This window comes from Malaclemys terrapin, chromosome 9, assembly GCF_027887155.1.
Source record: "Malaclemys terrapin pileata isolate rMalTer1 chromosome 9, rMalTer1.hap1, whole genome shotgun sequence".
Lineage (NCBI taxonomy): Eukaryota > Metazoa > Chordata > Testudines > Emydidae > Malaclemys > Malaclemys terrapin.
The window spans coordinates 100,604,123-100,627,317 of record NC_071513.1 but is presented as its reverse complement, the minus strand read 5'-3'; the positions used below and the strand labels follow the sequence as shown (position 1 = coordinate 100,627,317).

The window sequence follows — 23,195 nt, the reverse complement described above, 5'->3', positions numbered from 1 at the left end:
AGTTCTAAAACTTTGATCAGGGCCGCCGGAAGTGTTCTACGTCTCTTGAAGTCGATGGTGTGAAAGATTTGGAAGCCTGGAGCTCTGGCTAATCTAGAGCTATTCATTATTACATGGGAGTTTCACAGATAGATGTTTATCACAAAGGGTATGATAGTTACAGGGGTATCAGAGCTTCCACAAACCCCTTGTTTTCAGGGGGTTTCACCTAACTGCAAAAACAAAACCTCTGCAACAGTTTCACTGTAAAACTGTTCCAAACTTTAAAGGTAATTCTTTTCCAGATTTCTGCCCAAAATGTCATTTTTCTTTGAATCAATTTGTCATCCAAAGCCTTGATTTACAGTACGTAAGTGGTGTTTATATGTTGCTTCCTTTTTATTGTAAGTAGTTTCTCCACAAGTCAGTTTGGAAACCTTGTGATATTTGTGTCTCAGGTTTCTTTGGGTTCTGTGTTAAATTATGTTTTTAACCCCATTAGTGAGCATGTTTCCTCATTGTTGGGGAAAAGGTTCAGAGAAGGAAGCACAGTTAATTGTATCAGCATTATTGCAGAAAAACCAAAGCTATTGTCATCAAAGGGCATCTGCTTCTTATGTCTGTAGCTTGCCAGTTTGGAGAATTTCATTACATGACTGCTAGTGACTAAGTGTTACACCATGGTTTTAAACTACTAAAGCCTTTATAACCCCCGGTGCTGAACAACCAGGCCTATTAAGGAAAGATTCCATGGAGAAAAGGAAAACAAATTAAAAGATGTGCCCTTTTCTTTCCCAAGAGCTCACTCTTGCAGGGCTCTTATATTTAGTGATATCAGATATTCCTCTTCTTCTTCCAGTGCTGGCTCATGTCAGTTCCATTCTAGGTGTGCACGCCCCCATGTGCACAGTCGTTGGAGACTTTTGTCTTACTGGTATCCGTAGGGTCGGCTGTGGCGCCCTCTGGAATGCTGCGCTCATGCGTTGGTATATCAGGCACCGCCAGCCCCACACTCTCTCAGTTCCTTCTTACTGCCCATGGGGGTCAGTCAAAGCGCCTCTTTCCCTTGCTTCGCAAGTGGTCGGCGTTTTTTTATTTTTCTCCTACTTGAGCTCTGTGCTTTAGCTGTAAATAGCTTTGCATGGTATCCCTGGCCTCCATCATTCCCTCCCTAGATTCGGGAGACTGATACGCTGCTCTCGACTTGAAAGACGCTTATTTCCTATATATCTCTATCTCCTATATATCCTTATATCTCTATCTTGCCAGGACACAGATGGTTCCTTCGTTTCATGGTGGGCCAGTGCCATTTCCAGTTTATGGCGCTCCTCTTTGGCCTATCCTCAGCCCTGCGGATCTTTACAAAATGTATGGCCCCAGGAGCCACTTACCTGAGATCCCGGGGGGTCCACATCTATCCTTATCCCAACAATTGGCTCATCAGGGGGCAAATCATGGGATCACATGCAGAGCAGCCTTGATCTGGTGTGAGCCACATGCCACGACTTGGGCCTGCTAGTGAACGAAAAGAAGTCAACCCTTGTGCCAGTGCAACAGATAGAGTTCATCGCGGGGGTTCTCAACTCCACGCCGGCAAAGGCATTCCTTCCGGAGTCCTGCTTTCGAGCCATGTCGGATGTAATCTCCTGGGTGAGGGATCATCCACTCACCACTGCCCGCACCTGCCTAGGGTTGTTAGATCATCTGGCAGCCTGCACCTACGTGGTCCACCATGCCCAGCTTCATCTCCGCCCGCTGCAGGCATGGTTGGCATCGGTCTACATCCCCAACAGGCATGGCCTGGACCTGTAGTCAAGGTGCTGGACCACACAGCGCACCTCCCTGGAACCAGGAACGTTTTGGTAGATCGCCTCAGCAGAACCTTCTCATCTCGCCTCGAGTGGTCTCTCCATCCCGATGTGGTTGATCAGATCTTCCGAAGGTGGGGGTTTCCCCAAGTAGACTTGTTCGCGACTCACCACAACAGGAAGTGCCACCTGTTCTGCTCATTCTGGGGGATCGACAGGGACTTCCTGTGCATGCACCTTTTTGTTCCCGCAGTCGGGGTCTCTGATGTACGCTTTCCCGCCAGTGCTGTTGCTCCACAAAGTCCTCACGAAAGTCAAGCAGGACAAGGACAAGGTCATCCTGATTGCCCCAGCTTGACCTCGCCAGCACTGGTTCAACATGCTTATGGACCTGTCGGTGTTGGCCCCGATGGCTGGATCTCCAGTCGCAGAATCACAGCTGTCTCCTGCACCCAAACCAGGCAGCACTGCACCTCACAGCTTGTGATCAGTTGGAACTGATTCAGTTGACTGCTGAAGAGCAGGAGTGCTCAGCCCGAGACCAGCAGGTCCTACTGGGAAGCAGAAAGCCCTCCACTAGAGCCACCTATCTGGGTAAATGGAAACGCTTCATGTGCTGGACTTTGGCCCTAGGGGTTGGGCCTGAGCAGGCCTCGCTGCAGCTGATCCCTGACTACCTTATGCATCTTAAGCTCCAGGGGTTGTCCCTTTCTTCCGTTAAGGGCCGCTATATTGGCTTTTCACCCTCCGTTCCAGGGCAGATCGGTCTTTGTGCATGGCATGATGGTCCGGTTCTTCAAAGGTCTGGAGCAGCTCGATCCCAGACTTGAGGGTACTGTCCCTCTGTGGGACCCTAATCTGGTACTCACCCGGCTCACGAAAGTCCCCTTCGAGCCCTTGGTGTCCTGTTCTCCTCTTCTGCTCTTCTGGAAGGTGTCATTCCTGATGGCGATAACTTCTGCCCAAAGGGTTTCTGAGATTAGGGCACGCACCTTGGAATCACCTTATACGGTGTTCTTCAAGGACAAGGTTCAGCTGCGACCGCACCCGGCTTCCTGCCCAAGGTGGTTTTGCAGTTTCATACGAGCCAGAACATATTCTTGCAGTCTTCTTTCCAAAGCCTCATAAGTCTGAGGAGAAATGTAGGTTGCACTCCTTGGTCATCAGGAGAGCGCTAGCCTTCTACATCGTCAAGACCAAACCGTTTCGCAAGTTGACTCAGTTGTTCGTCGCGGTAGCAGGTAGGATGAAAGGTCGTCCAGTATCCGCCCAGAGGATTTCATCTTGGATCACCACCTGCATCCGTTTCTACTATGATCAGGCGAAGGTGCCTTCGCTGGCAGTCGTCACCACACACTCAACGAGAACTCAGGCCTCAGCGGCGGCCTTCCTGACCCAAGTGCCCATTCCAGATATCTGCAGAGCGTCTACCTTCACGTTCACATCTCACTACGTGCTTACCCAGCAAGCTTGAGATGATGCTGGCTTCGGTAGAGCAGTGCTGCAAGCTGCATGCCCGTGAACTCCGAGCCCACCTCCAGGGATACTGCTTGTGAGTCACCTAGAATGGAATTGACATGAGCAAGCACCCGAAGAAGAAAAAATGGTGACCCACCTTTCGTAGCTGTTATTCTTCAAGATGTGTTGCTCAGGTCAATTCCATTACCCGCCCTCCTACCCTTTTGTCGGAGTTGCTGGCAAGAAGGAACTGAGAGGGCATCGGGCTGGTGGTGCCTGATATACCAACGCATGAGCGCGGCACTCCAAAGGGCGCCACAGTCAACCCCACGGATACCGCTAAGGCAAAAGTGTCGGACGACTGTGCACGTGGGTGTGCATGCACCTAGAATGGAATGGACGTGAGCAACGCATCTCAAAGAACAACCATTACGAAATGAAAGTAACCTTTTTTTTTTTTTCTTCCCCTTTGCCGCACAATCAAATGTGGCTTCCACCTCCCTGTCCTGTTGTACTAGGGGCCATTTCCCCCCTTGAGTCCTCTCATCCTACTTCTAAGAGCTCCATTCCCAGCACACTTGCTGCAGCTTGGTCAGAGGACAGACACTGTTCTTTGTTTTAGGACTGTGGTCGGTAGGAGACACTGGTGTCACTACAGTCACCTTCCTTCCTCTGTCACTGCCCCTCCCCCTTATCAAACCTGAGTTCCAGCAGCCTGATTGGCACAAGACTCAAGGCTACTCCCAAACCATAGTCTCTTGTAGTGTAGCATGTTGCCATGAAGCCTGAGGCCAACTGGGTCATAGATTTTGTTTCATACATGTGGACTTGCCTTGAACTTTTATCTCTGTCAGGATCAAGTTAAAAAATACAAGTAAAATCTTGTTTCCCATCTTATTCATTTATCATACAATAGCTTGGAAGAGAAAGAGAAGAGGTAGGGTGTGTGTGTGTGTGTGTGTGTGTGTGTGTGTGTGAGAGAGAGAGAAGGTGGGGGGAGCAGTGTGTGAGAGAGAAGGGGGGGTGGGAGAGTGTATGAAGTAATCACAGGACTGGAAGGGACCTTGAGAGGTCCTCTACTCCAGTCTCCTGCACTCAGGCAGGACTAAGTATTATCTAGACCATCCCTGACAGGTGTTTGTCCAACCTGCTCTTAAAAGTCTCCAGTGATGGAGAGTCCACAACTTCCCTAGGCAGTTTCCAGTGCTTAACCACCATGATAGTCAGGAAGTTTTTCCTAATGTCCAACCTAAACTGCCCTTGCTGCAGTTTAAGCCCATTGCTTCTTGTCCTATCCTCAGAGTTAAGAAGAACAATTTTTCTCCCTCCTCCTTGTAACAACCTTTTATGTACTTGAAAACGGTTACCATGTCCCCCCTCAGTCTTCTCTTCTGCAGATTGAACAAACCCATTTTTTTTCAATCTTCCCTCATAGGTCATGTTTTCTAGACCTTTAATCATTTTAATTGTTCTTCTCCAGACTTTCTCTAATTTTGTCCACATCTTTCCTGAAATGTGGTGTCCAGAACTGGACACAATACTCCAGTTGAGGCCTAATCAGCACGGAGTTGAGTGGAAGAATTACTTCTCGTGTCTTGCTTACAATACTAATACATCCCAGAATGATGTTTGCTTTTTTGCAACAGTGTTACACTGTTTACTCATATTTAGCTTGTGTTCCACTGTGAGCCCCAGAGCCATATCCTCCTCCCCCAGTAGCATGACAGCAGTCCTCTCTAACTGGATAGCTTCCTCAGCCTTGGGCATCTCCATTTGAATACGCTCAATGCGTGTGTGAATTCAAAGAAAGCCATGGGCTACAATTTTCATAACCTGCTACCTCATTCACCGGAGACTCTTCAAAAAGAACATACGTTAATCCCTGTGTTCCCTTTATCTTCGGTGCTGCACTAGAAATGCTTATCAGAGGCAGGGAGTGGCAGAGGCTGAAACTTGAATCACTGTTACAGGAAGAGAGGCTTAGTGTTATCTGCTGTAGCTGGTGCAGTTGAACTTGTAATTCTTTATTGGAAGGAAAAGGGGAGCAATTCTATCCCAGCGACAGGCCTTTGATACGGAGGGCAGCATTTTCAGAGTGTTGGGGAGAGCTGTCAGGTTTTTTTTTTTTTTTTTTTTTGCTCCCACAATGAAGTAGTCATTAGACTTGTGGTGTCGCCTGGGGCGGGGGGGTTGCTGTTGATGAAAATAAAGAACTTGGTCAGTGTTTAATTGTTAGGCCTAAGCAGCTGCATTTTGCTAGAGGCTTGCTTTGTTAGAAAGCATTAAAAAAAGCCGGTACACTGAAACTGACTAGGTTTTCTCCCCAAACCCCTAAGCTTGTGTAGTCTTTTCCTCTCTTGTCCTTAGCTGACAAAGGTTCTTTCTCTGTCCCTTCCCAAATTGACATACATTATCAGAAAAAAATATATATTAGTAGGTTCAAGTTCTAGGAGTGAACTTGTGATCTCTTTTAGACCTCAGAGTTTAACCTACTTTAAGAGATCCTCTGTGCTCTAAGTATCTATTCTGGTTTTAAATCTTCCCCTCACTACGAGTGAGGAGGAAACACCAGCCAAAGTCGATAAGCCAGCATTTTTGTAGTGCCTCCAAAATGCATTTGCTGCTCCAGTGGTTGGCTCACGAGCAGCCGCTAACTAAATTGCTCCTGAGTTAAAATTGATAGCACTGATAATCCTGAGGCTGGGAACACACAACCAAGTTAATTTCAGTTTCAGCTAAAGAAACAAAAAACACATCTGTGTTAACTAAACGCAAAGGGGGAAAAATACAGTTGCCTTCTAACAGGAGAATACAAGCAGAAGTAAAGTACTGATACTTTAAACAAGTCAAGTGCAGGACAGTGCACTGCCCCTTGAAGGGCCCTGTTTTAGTGTGGATTATCTTCCCCTCTCAGTCAAGAGTGTGGTGGGGGTGAGTGGATAAGGAGTATGCCAAAGATAGTTGAATGGGTCCTTTTGCCTTTTGGATTGTGAACTTCTTGCATCAGGTACCATCTTGGTTTTATGTCCTATACTGTGTAGCACAGAGCTCAGAACTGAAGCTTAACTAATAATGAATAGGTAAGAAGAAGTTAAGATCCACAGGGGTGAGGCAGGTGGGACTGAGCCATCAGGGATTTTTCGTGTGGTTGTGATGCTCGGAAGACGTCTCGGGAGGGTGAGGTAAGAGGGTTCCTTCCGAATTACTTACGGAAGAGCTCACTTTGGATTTGTGCTTGTAAGTCCATCTCAGTATTTTTACCCCAGTAAACATAGATCTGTCTGGAAATGCTTTTCCCATTTCAAATCCTAAACTCTTTTGATTTCTTGCAATAATACATTCAGCTGCACAGAGGGGTTCCCTCATATACACCTCTACCCTGATATAACGCTGTTCTCGGGAGTCAAAAAATTTTACCGCATTATAGGTGAAACCGCGTTATATTGAACTTGCTTTGATCCACCAGAGTGCTCAGGCTCGTCCCCCTGGAGCGCTGTTTTACCGCGTTATATCCAAATTTGTGTTATATCGGGGTAGAGGTGTACCGCCAATTCAGTGCTGCTTTCAACTCCTATTAGACACAGAAAAAGCACTGCTCCTTTCCCCGACCTTGCCCGCATTTGTTTAGAGTCCCAATTTAAAATCAGACCTTCCATCAGTAACTCTAGCTATTAGAAACCCAAGTCATTATATACATTAATACTTTTGCCTACTAAAGGAGTGCTGTCTTTTGTGTTTTATTGCATATGCGAATCATCTTGCTGACAAGAGGCTTGGTGGTTTATTGGATGAAATATTGACCTTTCTGCTCTGGAAGTATAGCACAGGTTGTCTTCAATCTGTCGTAGGTGAACTAAATGATGTGTCTCTGCTGATTTAAAAAATAATCAATTGAGAGGAGCACTTGGACATTTTTTCCAGGGGCTGTGAAGTACCATCACATTGTTGTATGTTGATGTGACCCAGTGATGATGTGCTGAACATCATCATATTGCATTGAGCCATGCTCTCACAGTGTCGTCAGCAAGGGATTTGTCCCATCAGACAAACTTACAACTCGGTAGGAGGAAATCATGGAAGTTAGACCTTGTCTACACTAAAGGGAAAAGTCGATCTAAGCTATGCAATTTGAGTTACGGGAATAGCGTAACTTAAATTGACGTAGCTTAGATCTAGTTACGGTGGGTTCCACACTATGCGATGTCGATGGGAGATGCTCTCCCATCGACTCCCTCTATTCTTCTCGATCCTGGAGTTGACGGGAGAGCGATTGCCGGTCAATTTAGCGGACCCGCTAAATCAACCACCGATGCATCAATCGCCGCAGCGTCGATCCTCTGGTAAGTGTAGACAAGCCTTTAGATGCTTGCAACTTAAGGCATGAATTCACTGGTGTATAGAACAGCATAACCTAGTTTGTGTTCTTTACTGTTATGAGTCCATATAAAATCTAGGATAGCAGATCCTGGTTATCTAAGGGTTATACACTGCAGGTCCAATAGATTTTTGTCGGTAGCAGTATAGGTTTGGGGGTGAGTCTTATGGTTATCTAAGGAGCCCTGAAGATCTTCCATGTTTAATCTCCTTAAAGGGCTGGTCTACACTATGGGGGGAGGAGGGGGATCGATCCAAGATACGCAACTTCAGCTACACAAATAGCGTAGCTGAAATCGAAGTATCTTGGATCGAATTACCTGGGGTCCAGATGGTGCGGGATCGATGGCCGCGGCTCCCCTGTTGACTGCGCTACCGCCGCTTGCTCTAGTGGAGTTCCGGAGTCAACGGTGAGCGCGTTCGGGGATCAATATATCGCGTCTTAACGAGATGCGATATATTGATCCCGGATAAATCGATTGCTACCCGCCGAGACGGCGGGTAGTGAAGACGTACCCTAAGGCCTCGTTAGAGACATCTTCTCTGGCCTGGAATGTATCCCTTCTGAGCCCGTTGGTGCTGCTGCTTAATCAAGGCAATAACTGTTGTGCAACACAAGGTCCTTTCATCTTTCCTGCTCCCCCCCCCCAAAACCGTGGATGTGACTGTGGAGTGTGCATGTATGGAGAGCAGAAACAATAGCATGAAAGTGCATCTGAGATCTGTCACTCAGCAAGGAAATTCCAAAGAGTGGATCATATAATTCTGAAGGTTAAAAATAAAAGGTTGGAAAATTAAAATTCCAGTAGTTCGAATAAAAGAAGATTAAAGTTACTTCAGCAATGTGCAGTTGGTTGCTTTTCACAGTCTATCTTATGATCATATAGACAGTAAGACAGTAAAGTAAAAGCTTAAACTTACAAAGAGAGAAAAGGCTAGAAACCATGAACGTGCAATGTCTTTATTTGCAGGGACTATGTTTGTGTGCTTGTACAGTGCCTACCACAGTGGGGTCCTGATCTCTGATTAGAGTGTCTAGCGGCTACTGCAGTAGAAATAAATGATAACAATAAACCAACTGCAAGAGAGCAGTGAGCGGAGCACATAAGAGGTGTTTATAAGATGAGATGGCATCATTCCCTTTCCTCAATAAGAATACAGCCCCGCATTGTCTCCTTTCAGAAGGCAAAGGAATGAGTGTGAAATCTTGTGGTGACAACAGGCAAGCCCCAGAGAAAGTGGGTGTGCAGAGCACTGGGATGGCACAATGCAAGAATCCTAGATTTCACTTCAATTCTTTTCCTTTCGTTTTGTGTGCGTTTTAAATAATGGTTTTCCCATCTTGATCCCGAACAGCAGAACTGATCTTAATCAGCTAGAATATTAGCAAAAATTGATCTCATTATCCGTTGCTTCTCAGTGCATCTCCCAAACTCTGCCAGCAGCAGCACTGAGCAGCGGCACTACAAGCGGCTACTTATGCAGGGCAGAGGAATGCTGATCTGGGCCTGGGAATCTCGGTTATAAATTGCACTGCACTCGGAATGAGTGCTTGATTGTATTTTAACACAATTAGCCTCTCTGCACCTGGCCTCGTCAGCGGTAATGGACTTGCCTGTTGCCCTCTTCAACTCAATCTGCTGAGCCCATCAGAGGATTGAAAATCAGATTAACACTTTCGCTCTCTGCCTGCAGCCCTAGCCTTCCAGTTCAGTTTCTAGCTGAATGTTTCTGCACTGCATCAACATGTTGAGTTGTTTTGGTCTCTGCTTTGCAAGTACAAAGCTAAAGACTTTGTTGTCTGACAGAGATTTAATTCTATTGCAAAGCTTGCACAAGCTTGTCTCTTTGCTGCTTAGATTGATAACCTCTAGAAATTACTGTTGAAGTTGCTGCTGTTTACATTTTTTTTCTACTGGGATGAATAAAAGCATAGGCATATTTCATCTGTAGAACAGTAGCAGTTCAGGGCATGAGCCCTAGCATTGTAACAGTCCTATTAAATGAATATTGTAGAAAACCAGATGCGCAATCTGTGTTTCCTGTGATGTGTCGGTGATTTGCATGCTGAAATTGGCTGGACCACAGGTTTTGCTGTTTGCTCATGTGCTGACCCTTCCTCTTTCCATACCACAATTGAAGTGTTGTTGTCTTGGTGCCCTCTTGACAAAATTACTTTGCCAGGGGCAGGGAGGGGTTGTCTCTCCACTGGTTCCATGTTGGGACAATAACTAGCCGCCCAAAGCACCACTGTAAATTACATTGCCACTGACGGTGGTGCATAACCTGAGACCAGAAGCTGAACTGAGAGGGGAACTGCATCCCAGAGGGTTTGCTCTTCAGGTTGAGTGTTGAGGACATTGTGGTTTAGTTTCCGCTATAGCTGTCTTCGTGGTAGTTGTTTCAGAGGCAGCTGGTTGAAGTGTCTATGTTGAGCAGCGCTGAGAAGCGGACTGGAAGCCCTCTCCTAACTGACTGTTTGTGATTTTCCTCTTCTCCTCAGGTGGCCATAACGTAACTATCTCGCTGCAGTCAAGGACAGGACATACTCACATGCCTTCAGTGGTGGGGGTACTGGTCTTCACCCAGTTCTGGTTCTGGTTCCCCCTGTCACACTTCTTGTCGTTGGCTTACACCCCAACCTGTGTCATTGGCCTTAACAAGGACCTTAAGGTATGTGTTTCCCTGGTTGATACAGTAATCTGAGGAGAGATGAAATAACTTGATGGCTGCAGTTCCCTAATGTGTTCCATCGTAACCACCACTCATTCGTTTTCTGCGAGTTTGTTCATGAAGGGAATCTTACTACAAACAGCATAAGGGTCATGTGTTCTGCATGGTGCTGAAGAGTATCACTAGCTGAATGTTTATAATGAGTTGCTGGCACAAAGTGAACAAGGCCTTTCCTAACCCTGTTCTTTTCATCACCAAGGGAATGCAGTCTGTAAGTTTTAACTTCCTGGGGTCCTTACATTGCACCAGTCCCATTGTGCCTGGTCTCTGCGTTAGCTTTCTGGTTTACCCCCTTGTCATTCTGAGTGCTCTCCGATCAGCTGCAGAGAATCTGTGGAGGTCAGCCTGGCAGAGCTTTGGGCACCATCCAAGTTTGGGAACTCTTTTTAAACTGTTCAGTTGAGCCAGCTTCTAACAGTTGCGTGGCCATCATGTCCTAGCTGCTTATTATACAACCTTGCTGCCTTTGGAGGAGATAGAGAAATCATGGATGTGGCAGTGTTACAGCTAGGGGGGATATGAATACAGTCCCTATCGTTGTAAATCTCTGAAGGAGTCCAGTTGTTTGAGGAAAGAGTTCCAATGATACATAGACTGCACTGTGCCCATTGAAACACTATACTGTGCCTTGGTAACGGTGCATTAAGACGTCTAAATGGGCGTTTTAGAACATATTGTGGCCTTATCCACCGTAGCTAGCTAAAGTGTGCTAGAAACTGTAGCTGGAAGAGCGTGAAAAGCTAATATTAATCATAGCACCTCAATTTTGTTTGCGCCTTAGTGGGTGACTGGTGGGATTTGAATCATTCAGCCCCTGTGGGTAGAGACCTGAGTATTAAAGATTGCATCGTGTAAGCCCTTCAAAAGGTTACACTTTAAAGCTTCCCATTACAGAAAGCCTAGTGCCTTCTGGCTAAGGATGTGACTCTTCACTCTCTGGGTTTGAAAAATATGCCTAAATCGTGGAATGAGATGAGCCAATATTTCACTCTGACACTAGTGAAAGTCACTGGTAAATCAGCAGTTTGAGTTGAGTCAGACTCTAGAGTGGAGGAAGCCTGAATGTTTTGCAGTTTGTGCTGCAGCCTCCCTTTTTGTGCTGGAAAAGGCCGATCGTGCACAGCAATCTTTCTCAGGCTTATTTACGTGCGTTGGAGTATTGTATTCGTTATCTGGTTTTCTCTCCTGCGCTGTGTACATATCACTACAGGGAGATGAAACCTTTCAATTTCAGATTCTCTCATCAGATGGCACAAGCGTCATTAAAGTATTGGTAGATTCTAAACCAGAAGTGAGACTAGAAATAGGACACGCTTTCTAGATTCCTAGATATAAAAGTAGGGAAAGGACCAATTGGTCAGCTAATTCCTCTCCTGACATTGAAGCACTTCAAGGGCTATCCTCCCCTCAGCATGCCAAGTATTTATTAGTTAACACTGGAGGGATTGGGGAACACACTTGTTGCACTGCTGACATAGTAACACTGCCCAAGTCCTGTAGTTCTTGTTTGTTGTTACAATGAAACTTATGCTAAGATTAGGACATAAATTCAGCTAGAACTATCTGGAGCCCAGCTCTGGTAAATATTTTCATGGCTCTGGGGGGCCGTGAGCCAGTTCCAGGATGTCCGTGGGGCTGCACAAGGCTGGAGCCACAGCCCCTTGCCCCACCACAGGGCAGAAGCCCCGAGCTCTTTCCCTCCCCACCCCCAGTCTGGTAGGCGGAAAATGGAGGGGGCATGGTGGGCTTTGGGAAATACTTCAAGAGAATTTAAGCCTTGGCGAAGACCCCACATTTATGAAGGGACCAGTTCAAGGTATTGCCAAGTATTTTCCACTGTTAATTAACTACATCTCAACTCAACCAGATATCACCCTATCCTCCTTCCCCGATCATATCCAGAGACTCATGAGGGGTGCCTGGTCTTCAGCCTCCAGAGCTCTCACTGGAGTCCCACATGGATCCACCTTCTCCCCCATCCTGTTCCACACTTACGTAAAACCACCAGAGTAGACTGTGGAACAGCATAGACTGGAATGCCAGCAATGCCCAGACTGTACCCAGTTCCGTCACCTTCACTCACCCACAGAGTGCTGTATCCCAGCTCTGCTGGGACCTGGCTGAGATCAGTAACTTCATCCAGGAACAGCTGAGGTGACTTTGGCAGGGAGAGAGAGAAGCACTTTGAAGAATTCACTGCCTCCCTGGCATCCTCCTCCATCAAGGGCCTTAGAGCGTCAGAGCAGCCGTTGGCCATGAGGAGCTCTGGACTCCTTACCACATCTGGACTCCAAATAGCCACAGTCATGGGAAGCTCCCTTTCTGTCTACTCTCCCCCCCTCCTGTCAGGGTCAGACTTAGCCTCAGTGACCCCTGTATCCGTCCCCTTGGGTTGGCTAATGTAACTCCCTCTGCCAAGGAATGAAGCCAGCAGCAATATGTTTTTTTAAGGTTCCAAATAAAGCAGTACAAGGCTCTGAGAATCTGTCACCCCCCTGCTCTGCTATCTGCACTGGCTCCCTGTGTTATATGAGTTAAATTCAGGATTACGGTTCTTACCTTCAAAGCAGTCAGCAGGACTGGTCCAAGTTGCAGGGCTACAGCTGCTTGCCATCACCTGGCATAACGTCAGAGCCATCTGTGCCAAGGGACCGACACTCCAGAATGCTCTCTCGTTCCATGGATGTTAGTGTTAAATGATGGCACCCTTTTGTGTGCAGCTAACGAGTGACGTCTGTCTGAAAGGAGCTCGGTTCAAAAGGCCGTTTCTGTGTGAACTCCCCATTGCCGTAGTATCAGAGCACCTCTCAAATACTAACAGAGGGCACCCAGGGAATTGATCCCAGATCTCTTGAATCCACATCCAAGGCCATTGTGCCTCCCTAGGCTCTCTGGGGCTGTCAGCTCTAATTGTGCTCTAATTCCTTGTGATTATTTTGTAAGGCGCACAACATTTTTCACGTAAGTTGAACAACTCCATTTTACTAGCTAAAACCTTGTTGGTCACATAGCTTTCAACACTCCTTCATCTCGCCTCTTCCAACTCTTCCCTGTTCTCGCACTGAAGAGGTGTGTTGGGAAGGAAAAACAGCTTAGATACAGTGCTGGTGAGTGCAATATCAATATTTGGGATGGCTAGATGGGAGGGCAGTTGAAGAAAGCTGTCTGGCTGTATCCGACTGGGGGAGTGTAATGTAATGGGAAACCAGTGAAACTTGTACTATCCTCGTGGTCTCGTCTGCCCTGCACAGATCAAGCTGATCCTGTTTTAGGTCTTAAGGCCAGTTTTGTGCGAAAGACAGAGCCGCAGCTAAACCCTGGCAGCATCGTAACAATGAAGCAAAAGCTGGATGTACATTGTGTGCCGTAAGCTGGAGAAGGAGAAAATGTCAGACCAGAGTTGAATTCTGTCATAATTGAATAACGATGTTACAGCTGAACATTTGCCACTGATGGCAGCTTCTCAGTTTCCGGAGGGAAAAAAGGGATGATTTGTGTTTATCTTTGCAAGGAGGAAAATGCAACCAAGGCAGCTATTCTGCTGTTTGGGTCTTTCCCTTTACTTTCCTGTAACCATTCTTTCTAAAGTCTGTATCTTTTTTAGATGCCAAAAGTCCAGTACAAATCCAACTGCAAGCCCTCAACATTTGCGTATCCTGCCCCTCTGGAGGTACCGAAGGAAAAGGAGAAGGAAAAGGTTGGTAAGCTGATCAGCTGACTTTTATACACTGTGTGGACTCGCCCACTATGAACATTAACCTTCCCGGCATTAGCCCCGGCAACGTGTTCCTTCAGGGATGAAGAAAAGATTGTCAGTTGCTAGTATCTCGGAGAGTAAATATTACGTAACTCTGGCCGTGTAGCGGCGTTATTTTCCTCACTGACGTCTTTCCTTTATAATAGCAGTTGCACTCAACATACCTGGACGCTTTCTTATTGCCACGTGAGCTTTGTGAAATGGGTGAGGGTGGCCATAAAGATTGGTCCATTGATTTTAATTCACTGAGCTCACCACCTTTCTCTCTCTCTCATTGGTGAGTCTGGAATTCACTGTCGCTTGTAATCTCTGTGCTGGGATTTGACTGGCGCCTTCCTTGACTAGCCGGATGAGCAGGAGAGCTGTTAAAGGAGTATTTACCATGTACATATTGCTCCTTTGCACATACCTTCTTTTTGTTCTGGAGTCGTACAGCACCAAGCACAGTGATGTCATGGGCTATGACAAGGGCTCTTAGGTGCAATGGTAATACAAATAATAAATAACAATCCTTGAGGGCAGGAGTCCAAAGTGACCCATTAGCTAACGCAATGCATTAAGCATTCATGGGCAGAGTCTGTGGGCCCGTGCGCTGCAAAAAGCTATATGTCGAAATGGTAACGTCCAGGTAAGAAAATTGAGCCTCAGGTGGTCGTCTTTGGCAGCATAGGTGTCCTCCCACAAAGAAGGGCAGCTCGTGCACCCGTACAACTTGATCATCGTCATCCGTGGCTTGACTGTAGCAGGCGGAGCAGACCTGCCAGCCGCCAGAGAGCGGCCGCAGAGGTGTGTACTCAGGCACCTCTTGCTCATGTGTGTGGCACCTGGTGAAAACTGCTAAGCAGTTTAACAAAACCGAACACTAGAAATGAGAGGTTCTCGGATTTAGAGAACAGAAGCCTGTCGAAATTAGCCCAAGTGGGGGGCTACCAAGCAGCTGTTTTTTTTTCCTTGGGATTGGACTGGGTTGTGCATGAAGGCAAGTAATATCATAAGAAATTTCACAGTGGCAGGTACTTCTGGACATATCCCTCCCTTTCTAAAATTCAAACCCCATAGCTGAATCTGGCCCACCCTTAGAATACCTTGATATGGCACCCTAAGACTCCACCAAAACCTTAGGGGAATGGATAATCTTTCCAGGAGCAGGAGCAGGAACAGATGGGCAGGGCTGCCTGCTGACCTTGTGGTGGTGGTTTTGTCTAACAATGGTTGTTGAGAAGCTGGGGACACTCAGAGAAGTTCAGCACAATTGTATCTTCCTCGGAAGAAACTTTTCACATCCTGGGCAGTTGTACTATGTCTGTCTGTGTGTGCCAGTGACACGTAACAGCTGTGTGATTACAGTAGCGCCGGGGTGGAGGAGTGGTGAAAAGGATTACGACATTGTCAAGAATCTCTCTTCTGGCTTGATGTTGCCTTGCCACTGAAACCATGGGAGCTAACTTCCCCATGGTCAGAATTCCTTGTCACTGCTCAGATTTAAAGAAATCCCTTTGTAGGGAAAACGAAACAGCACTGAGTAATCTCTAAATTAGGGAGGTTGTTCTCTTTTCACTTACGCAATCAGATAAATAAATAAAAAATAAAAATAAATTTAATGGAGATATCCTATCTCTTAGAACTGGAAGGGACCTTGAAAGGTCATTGAGTCCAGCCCCCTGCCTTCACTAGCAGGACCAAGTACTGATTTTGCCCCAGATCCCTAAGTGGCCCCCTCCAAGGATTGAACTCACAACCCTGGATTTAGCAGGCCAATGCTCAAACCACTGAGCTATCCCTCCTCTGGTCAGTTTCTCTAGCACCCTTTCCCCTCCTGCATGCCACTCTATTTGTGCTGCTTATAAGGTAGTGGGTGGGTAGTGAAATTGAAAATTGGCACAGTGCTGACTCTCCTTTTGGTCTGCTTGCCTGGCTGGGAGATGAGCACTGCATACAGTGTGAAGCCATTCTGAAAGCCTTCTTTATTGAATGTCCAGGTTTCTACTGCTGTGTTATCCATCACTGCAAAAGCCAAGAAGAAGGAGAAGGAGAAGGAAAAAGAGAAAAAGGAAGAGGAGAAAATGGAAGTGGTGGGTATAAGCCATAAATACCAAAATGTCTTCCAGCGAGTTTCGTTTAGGGGGCTGCGTATCACATGAACACTGTCTCCCCTGCACATCTCTGTCCCATTGTCACCTGCATTACAGTAGTTTCTCAGCACAGTGTTAACATGTTTCAGTATATTGAGTAACTTATCCAGGCACAAGTTTCTTGTGGAGGGGGTGGAAGAAATGTAATAAAATTCCTATTCTTTGGTGCACCACTGGTGACTTTTTAACGATCTTTCTTATAGCAGTTGCTTGGAGATGACTGCTCTAGGTAAGGTTCCCAAACTAGTTAAATTCTAACCCCCTGTTTTCACACCCGCATTACATTCTGAAAATATTCATCTTTTTGCCTATAATTTTCATGTGTGCTGATCTGTCGGGGCGGGGAAACACTTCCTCCTCCTAAACCATTGTTGGTCTCTATGTCCTGTGGGGGCGAATGGCAGATTCTGGATTCGTAGGGTGATGTCACTGCTTTGGCAGCATTAAATTCTGTACTCTTCCAATTCCATGGTTTTTCCATTTCCAAATACCTCCCCTCACCCTAGCACTATATAAATAATAGATGTTCAGTTAACTCATCCTTGCAGAAAACTCCTTCCAGGTAAACAGTAGCAGCTGTTGAAGTTTCATTTTGCCTCATTCACCTTAACGAGATATCTATGTCGAAGCCTACTTGGGCCTCGCCAAGGTTATGAATTAGGGGCAGCTTCTTTATTCTGTCTAATTGGAAACAAAATGGCATGCGGAAAAACAGCAGTGTAACATCAAGATGGCACACTTGCCTACAGCAACGTGAGTGTGACCACATTGTGTGCACTCAATATATGGTACAACTTCTAAAGAGTTAATGGTACTACACAGCCTGAAAAGTGAATAGAAGTTATGTATGTGCAACACATAGATGAGTTAAAGCAGCTGTTGGGATCTTTAACGTTTGTGTTGCTTGACCCTTTCACAGCACAATTGTAACATTAACATAGTCTTTGCATTGTATTATTCATACAGCACCATGCACTAAGCAAAATGGGCCAGGCAAATGAGCTTTCCTCCAAACCGCTTTATGGTCTAAAATCACGTGAAAGTGAAGAAAGGCTGCGGTGAGTCAGAAGGGTTCTGTGTATATGCGTCAGCTGTGTGGAAAGCCGCCCTAGACACACGGAATTGTCTGAGAGGGAGAAGCTGCGGGACAAAGAGAGACTGCTGCCCCCTGCTGTGTTTGAGCTAACGTAGGGTCTTGGCTGCCTCCTGCTTTCCCATTTTCTAGTACAGCTCATATGAGATTTGCCGGAGTCCTGTGGAATTTGCTGCTGTTAGTGAATCTGGTACCTGAGAGGGTGCCTTCTGCTGTAACACGAGGTGCCTGCTCTGAACCTTACATTTCGTGCCTATCACACAGTTGCTTTCTATAAGTACCTGATTATTCTCTCTGACCTCCTCCCCTCTTGTCAAACTGTGACCAGCAGAAGGGAAAAGGTGACCCACACTCTGAATGTTTCCATGAGGCCACATAAATGCGTCTGTCTCAAATCGCAGCCTCTGCTGAGTCCAGGACTGAGCAGAATTGTACCTGGAGCCATCTTTAAAGAGTCACCAGGACTGAGTCATTTTGGTTGAGTTGCCATGACTGCCAGGGACAGCTTTATAGCTAGGAAAATCCCACCTGTATTTGGCACCTTTTGTGTGCCGGGTTGTAACATGAAACATGATTAAGGGTACGTTTACACTACCCGCGGGATTGGCATGTAGTGATGGAACTATCGGGGATCAATTTATCACGTCTAGTGTAGACGTGATAAATCGATCCCCAATCGCTCTGCCGTCGACTCCTGTACTCCACCGCGGTGAGAGGTGGAAGCGGAGTCGACAGGGGAGCAGCGGCAGTCGACCCCGTGCCATGAGAACGTGAGGTAAGTCGACCTAAGATACGTCGACTTCAGCTACGCTATTCTCGTAGCTGAAGTGGCGTATCTTAGGTTGATTCCCCACCCCAGTGTAGACCAGGCCTAAGTAGTAGTAAAAATCCTGGGCTTTATTGAGTGGCTATTGAAAGTGAAAGTCTGAAGTTTGCTCGGCCACCTCAGTCTCTTAATAACTCTTTTGCCACTGGAATCTGGATTGTTCTTACAATAAGGTTCTGCTCTAGGGGAATTCAGATGCCTTGGGTTTATATAAGCATTCACTGTGCTTTGTGGTGAGGAATTAGCCTGATTGACTCCTTCATCTTAAGAGAGTGTCTCTTAAGCAGGTTTTTGAGTTACTGCTCATGCTGTGTGGATCAAGTAGCGAGTTTGACCCCAGCCTCAAATGTGCGAGGATTGAAGGCTGCAGTTAAACCATGGTGGTCTTGTGTTTTGTAGGATGAGACTGAGAAGAAGGAAGAGAAAGAAAAGAAAAAGGAGCCTGAACCCAACTTCCAGCTGCTGGATAACCCAGCCAGAGTCATGCCTGCTCAGCTGAAAGTCCTCACCATGACAGAGAGCTGCCGATATCAGCCTTTTAAACCAGTAAGTGCAACCTACCGTATGCAAACCTAACACTCTGTTCTCACGCTCGGAGAGTTCCCAGTGGACGTGCTTAGCGCTGGGATCGTGCATGTAGATGTGACAGCTCGGTGTGTTCCTGAGAACTAAAACCATAACAGCTGATGGCTGTACTGTACTTTAGAGGCCAGATGACATATCCCCATGTCTCATTTTTACTTCCTTATGCCCCTCTTCTCCATTGGTTTCACACATTTGTAGTTATTGGAAGGCAGAGCTACTCTAGGCCCATATAATGCCCTAACGCTATTTCTTTAAGTTCTCTTGCCCTATGCTCTCTTCAAAGATCATGACCCAGAAACTGATGATACGCCCATTGACACCTAATAAAAACCTCATGGGGGACTTGGGAATTGAACCATCATAAGACTGTGTAATAATTTGCAGTAACTGCCAACTGAAGCCTGGATCTGTAGCTTGTAGGGTTACCGGAGAGTTAGGGTTACCTTACAGTTAGTCTCTCTGTGTCTTGCACTCCTCCATAGGTTCTAAGGTGAAAGGGCAGATGGACTGGAGAGAGTTCCAGGGTGAGCAATAATGATAAAAGGTTTGGGGATGAAGATTTGTGCCGAACGTTTCCGAGAAGCAGGCATGTTCAGTCTAGCATGAGTCTGCAGACTCTAAATGTATGGTATAAACAGCGAGTAGGGGTCGGTTATTCTCCTTCATTAAGGAAAAACAGCCAGTCAAGGGTCCTACGCTGCAGCAGGGAAAACTTTAACTTCCCCAGGGCAGCTTTTTCCAGTGAAATTTCCACCAGTGGCGCTATTTGAGAATAGCTTACAGCCCCCTATATCAGGGAAGGCTTGGGAATAATGAAATCCACCCTGCCATGATGCACAGCGGATTAGGGGCAGATGGCCAGGAGGCTACCTCAGTCCAGTTGATTTTTTGTAGTGGTGGGAAACGGCAGCTCATTATGATTAAGGATGGCAGTGAAAAACCTCATTCAGAGTGTAGCTTAGGGCCTCACAACACTCACGCCCCTTCTCCAGAGGCTGATGTTTCGAGAGTGGATGGTATATTTTCCCTTCCACTTGTCTCCCGCAAAGTTGCTGCTGCCATTCATGGCTGGGCCTGCAAGGGCTGCTTTCCCAGTGCTAGCGGCCTGTATTCCACCTAGAACAGAGGGCAGGGGTCTCCATTCCAAGCCGGCATCCCTGAGGTCGGAGATGGGAGAACTGCCATCCCACTGGCGGGCTGCAGCAGTCCTGTTTTTTAGGGTTGTTCTCAGATGAGTTTAAGGGACTTGAAGCTCAGTTTAGTACATCATGCTCACTGAGTTTAGATCTTAACATAGCTCTGAAATGTCTAATAGATTTGGTGTCAATACCTTGAAATTCATGATCACTTGTGCTGGGGTTTTATGCAATGGGTTGTGTGCATAGATGGTGTTTTTACTGAATAGATTTATTATTCCATTGCACCTGATCTCAAAGAAGTCATGGTCTCTTGTTAACATGCAGAGGGAATGGCATCTGATCGTAGAAATGGGAGATGGAAAAGTTCTATTACTAATAGCCCATGGATTTGCCGACTAGTCTGTGAAACGCTGTGGTACAGTGGAAGGCTAATGAACACATTGTCAGGCTGCAAATGGACTGAGTCAAATTCTGCTGGCTTTTGTTATTGGGCAAGAGATGGATGAACATGGGGCATAATCGGGTGTGAGCACATGCACCCTGGAAATAAATACCCTGCCCAGAAAATTGGTTCATGTTCTTAATACACTTACGTTTACTGGTATTTCATCAGCACGTGGAAGCTTTGAGAACAGTTTCTTTCACAAAGCTGGGCAGGGGTGGTTCTGTCCCAGCTCTTTAAGAGGAGGAGGTGGCCCAATTGACCTCCCAGCCTGGACGTAGCTGCTGCCCAGCCCCAGAACAAGCTCAGTCCTGCCCCTGAAATGTTCGTGTGCGCACAGTCATCAGCCCTGCACTCAGCTGACACGTGCAGTTGTGTGTTTTGTCTGCTCCCGGGGGAGAGAAGCCCTAGGCCTGAGGCAGCCTGGCAGTAAAGCCATGGCTGCCCTTCAGAAGGGAAACATGGGGTAAGAACCACGGCCGCCTGGCTTGAGGCAGCGCAGTGTGTCAGTGAGAGAGCAGTGGAGCCCCCAGGACAGCGGTGGCCCGAAGCCTCGCTGGGGAGCCAAACTACTTCCAGTACAAAGCCGGTCAGTGAGTGGAGCATCCGCTCTGTCTGCGAGTGGTTTCCTGAAAGAACAGAGCAGTGTGTGTCTTGCCATGATGGAGCGGTGGAACCAAGGTGGCTTCCCAGCATCGACACAGAAACATTCAAAAATAGCACTCTGCTGGCGGGGCACCATCATAAAAGGTCATTTTGAGATGCTAATTATACCCTGGAATTCAAATGTGGGGGAGGCTCTAATTCCAGCCAGGCCCCAACACAATGTCCATGTTTCCGTACCTCCACAGGTAGCCACTGGCTTTGGCGAGTTGCAGGTTTTGTGCTTCATTCTTCTTTTGTCTTATGAGGTTCTGTTAATGGAATTCTCAGTCAATGGAAGCTGATGATCAGATTTGGCTCCGCTTCTGAGAGTCTCTGGGGAGGAGTTGAGCCAAGATCTGACTCTGTTTTGTCTTGCAGAGACTGAATCTCATGAAACAGTTGTGTTTTGATTTTTAAAGCCGTATGGAAAGTGCCAGATTATAGTGACTGCATAAATCCACAGATCCAGATGTCACCTTCCTGCGAACTGAGAGATAGATAATGGAAGAGCAGAGGTAGCTTAGAATGGCTGTTTATTTCATTAACGTACAGTGCAGCCAACAGGGTGGTACCTAGACACAATAAACTCCCAGCTGTAACACCGACATCAGAGATAAAGATGGTGTTTTCAGAGAGAGCCTTTCAACGAAGGTTTGGCTGGCAGGGACAATTGCACAATTCTCTGATGGTCCGCAAACTCTGGCTCTTATAGAGGGTGCAAGTGCTGAAAGAACAAAGCGGTGTGTCCGGGAGTCCTCGATCCTCGGGTGCAAACCTAGGAACCCTTATCCAAAGCACCTCCAGTGATCTCTGTCATTGTGGTAGTACTTAAAAAGCGAGGCACTCTAAGGTAGCAAAGTCCCAAACCATAGAGGGCTTTCTAGACCCAACACCATGATGTTATCCAGAAACATATGCTATACACATGTCCATAGAGCCATGGTCACAGTCATTTATTCCATTCCCCTTGTTATGAGGCTAGAATGTGAATGACTGGATGCCTCTATTCAGAGTGTTTCAGTAACACTCATAAAGACACTGTCCCTAAAGCCTATGAGCTTCCAATTTGGTTCATAAACATTTGAGAAAATCTAGAGCTTTCAAGCGCCGCATTTTAATATATCCGTGTATTCAACCCTTCCCTCCTGTCCCTTTATGTTTTGTCTGCCCCTGGTGGTGTGACACTGGTATGTACAATGGGAGAATACTTTGCTTTCATTGTAACCGACCACAGAGAGCTGTTTTCACCCCTTGTTTTGCGTAGAGCATTCACACTGATGGGGTGATTTAACCCAGGGGACTTGGGGTCCTGTTTCTGTCCTAGGTCAAGGACAATCCTACACGAGACAGCGCTGTTCTTGAACGTCTCTAGGCACTGACACGTTCTCTGCACTTGGCTTCTAGCTTTCCATTGGTGGCATCATCATTCTGAAGGACACCAGCGAGGCTCTAGAGGAGCTGGTGGAACCCGTGGCAGCCCATGGCCCGAAGATTGAGGAAGAGGAGCAAGAACCTGACCCACCAGAGCCTTTTGAGTACATTGATGACTAAGACCCTGAGGTACGGCGCAGTTCTCTGGCGCCACCATTAATAGGGGGAGTAAAAACTCCATCCAATCAAAGGACCCGGTGTTTCAATGTTTTGCCTTTTTTTTTTTTTTAAGGGGGTCATTGTGTGCGTTTGTGCCAATATAAGTATATTATGCTGATTTTTTTTAAGAGATTGGTAGCAGTAGAAATTGAAGTCCTCTTATGTGTGTAATATATTCCAGTAGTGCAGTCTGTGGCCAGATGCAATGTAAACGTCTGTTACCTGCTACTCAGCCCTCATGTGACTGGCCAAACCACCATTTTTAGACCTAAGGGGCTACTGAGACTCCACACAGATATAGTCCTTGGCCAATCTTGAGTAGAGACTACCCCCGTTGTGCAGAATTATGTAAAGTATATAATGACTGTAATGTGGACTGTGCATCAGTTTTGCTGAGAACACCACATTCAGTTTGTGTCAAATGGAACCACAATCCCACAGGTGGGAAGTGTTTTCTGTGATTAACTGTCATCACCCACTTTATGTTCAGCTTCACAATGGCAGTTTTAGTCGAAAGGGAGAGGCTCCCTCTCTTCGACCTTAATCTTGTTGTCCCAGAGTTCATGTTTGTGCACAGAGAGAGACACGAGCCACAATCTCAGCTTCTGTGACCGTATCCCTGAGCTAAAAAGTC

The 23,195-nt window shown here is 46.6% G+C and overlaps 1 protein-coding gene across 1 annotated transcript in view; it reads left to right on the top strand.

Moving 5' to 3' along the window:
- PSMD1 (proteasome 26S subunit, non-ATPase 1) overlaps window positions 1-23,195 on the top strand; it is a 120,404-nt gene that overhangs the window by 96,653 nt on the left and 556 nt on the right. The window contains exons 20-24 of the mRNA XM_054039301.1: window positions 10,123-10,292; window positions 13,957-14,049; window positions 16,089-16,181; window positions 18,560-18,706; window positions 22,376-22,531. Of these exons, the coding sequence (XP_053895276.1) occupies window positions 10,123-10,292; window positions 13,957-14,049; window positions 16,089-16,181; window positions 18,560-18,706; window positions 22,376-22,522 (650 nt within the window). The 3' untranslated portion in view covers window positions 22,523-22,531. The remainder of the gene's footprint in view (window positions 1-10,122; window positions 10,293-13,956; window positions 14,050-16,088; window positions 16,182-18,559; window positions 18,707-22,375; window positions 22,532-23,195) is intronic.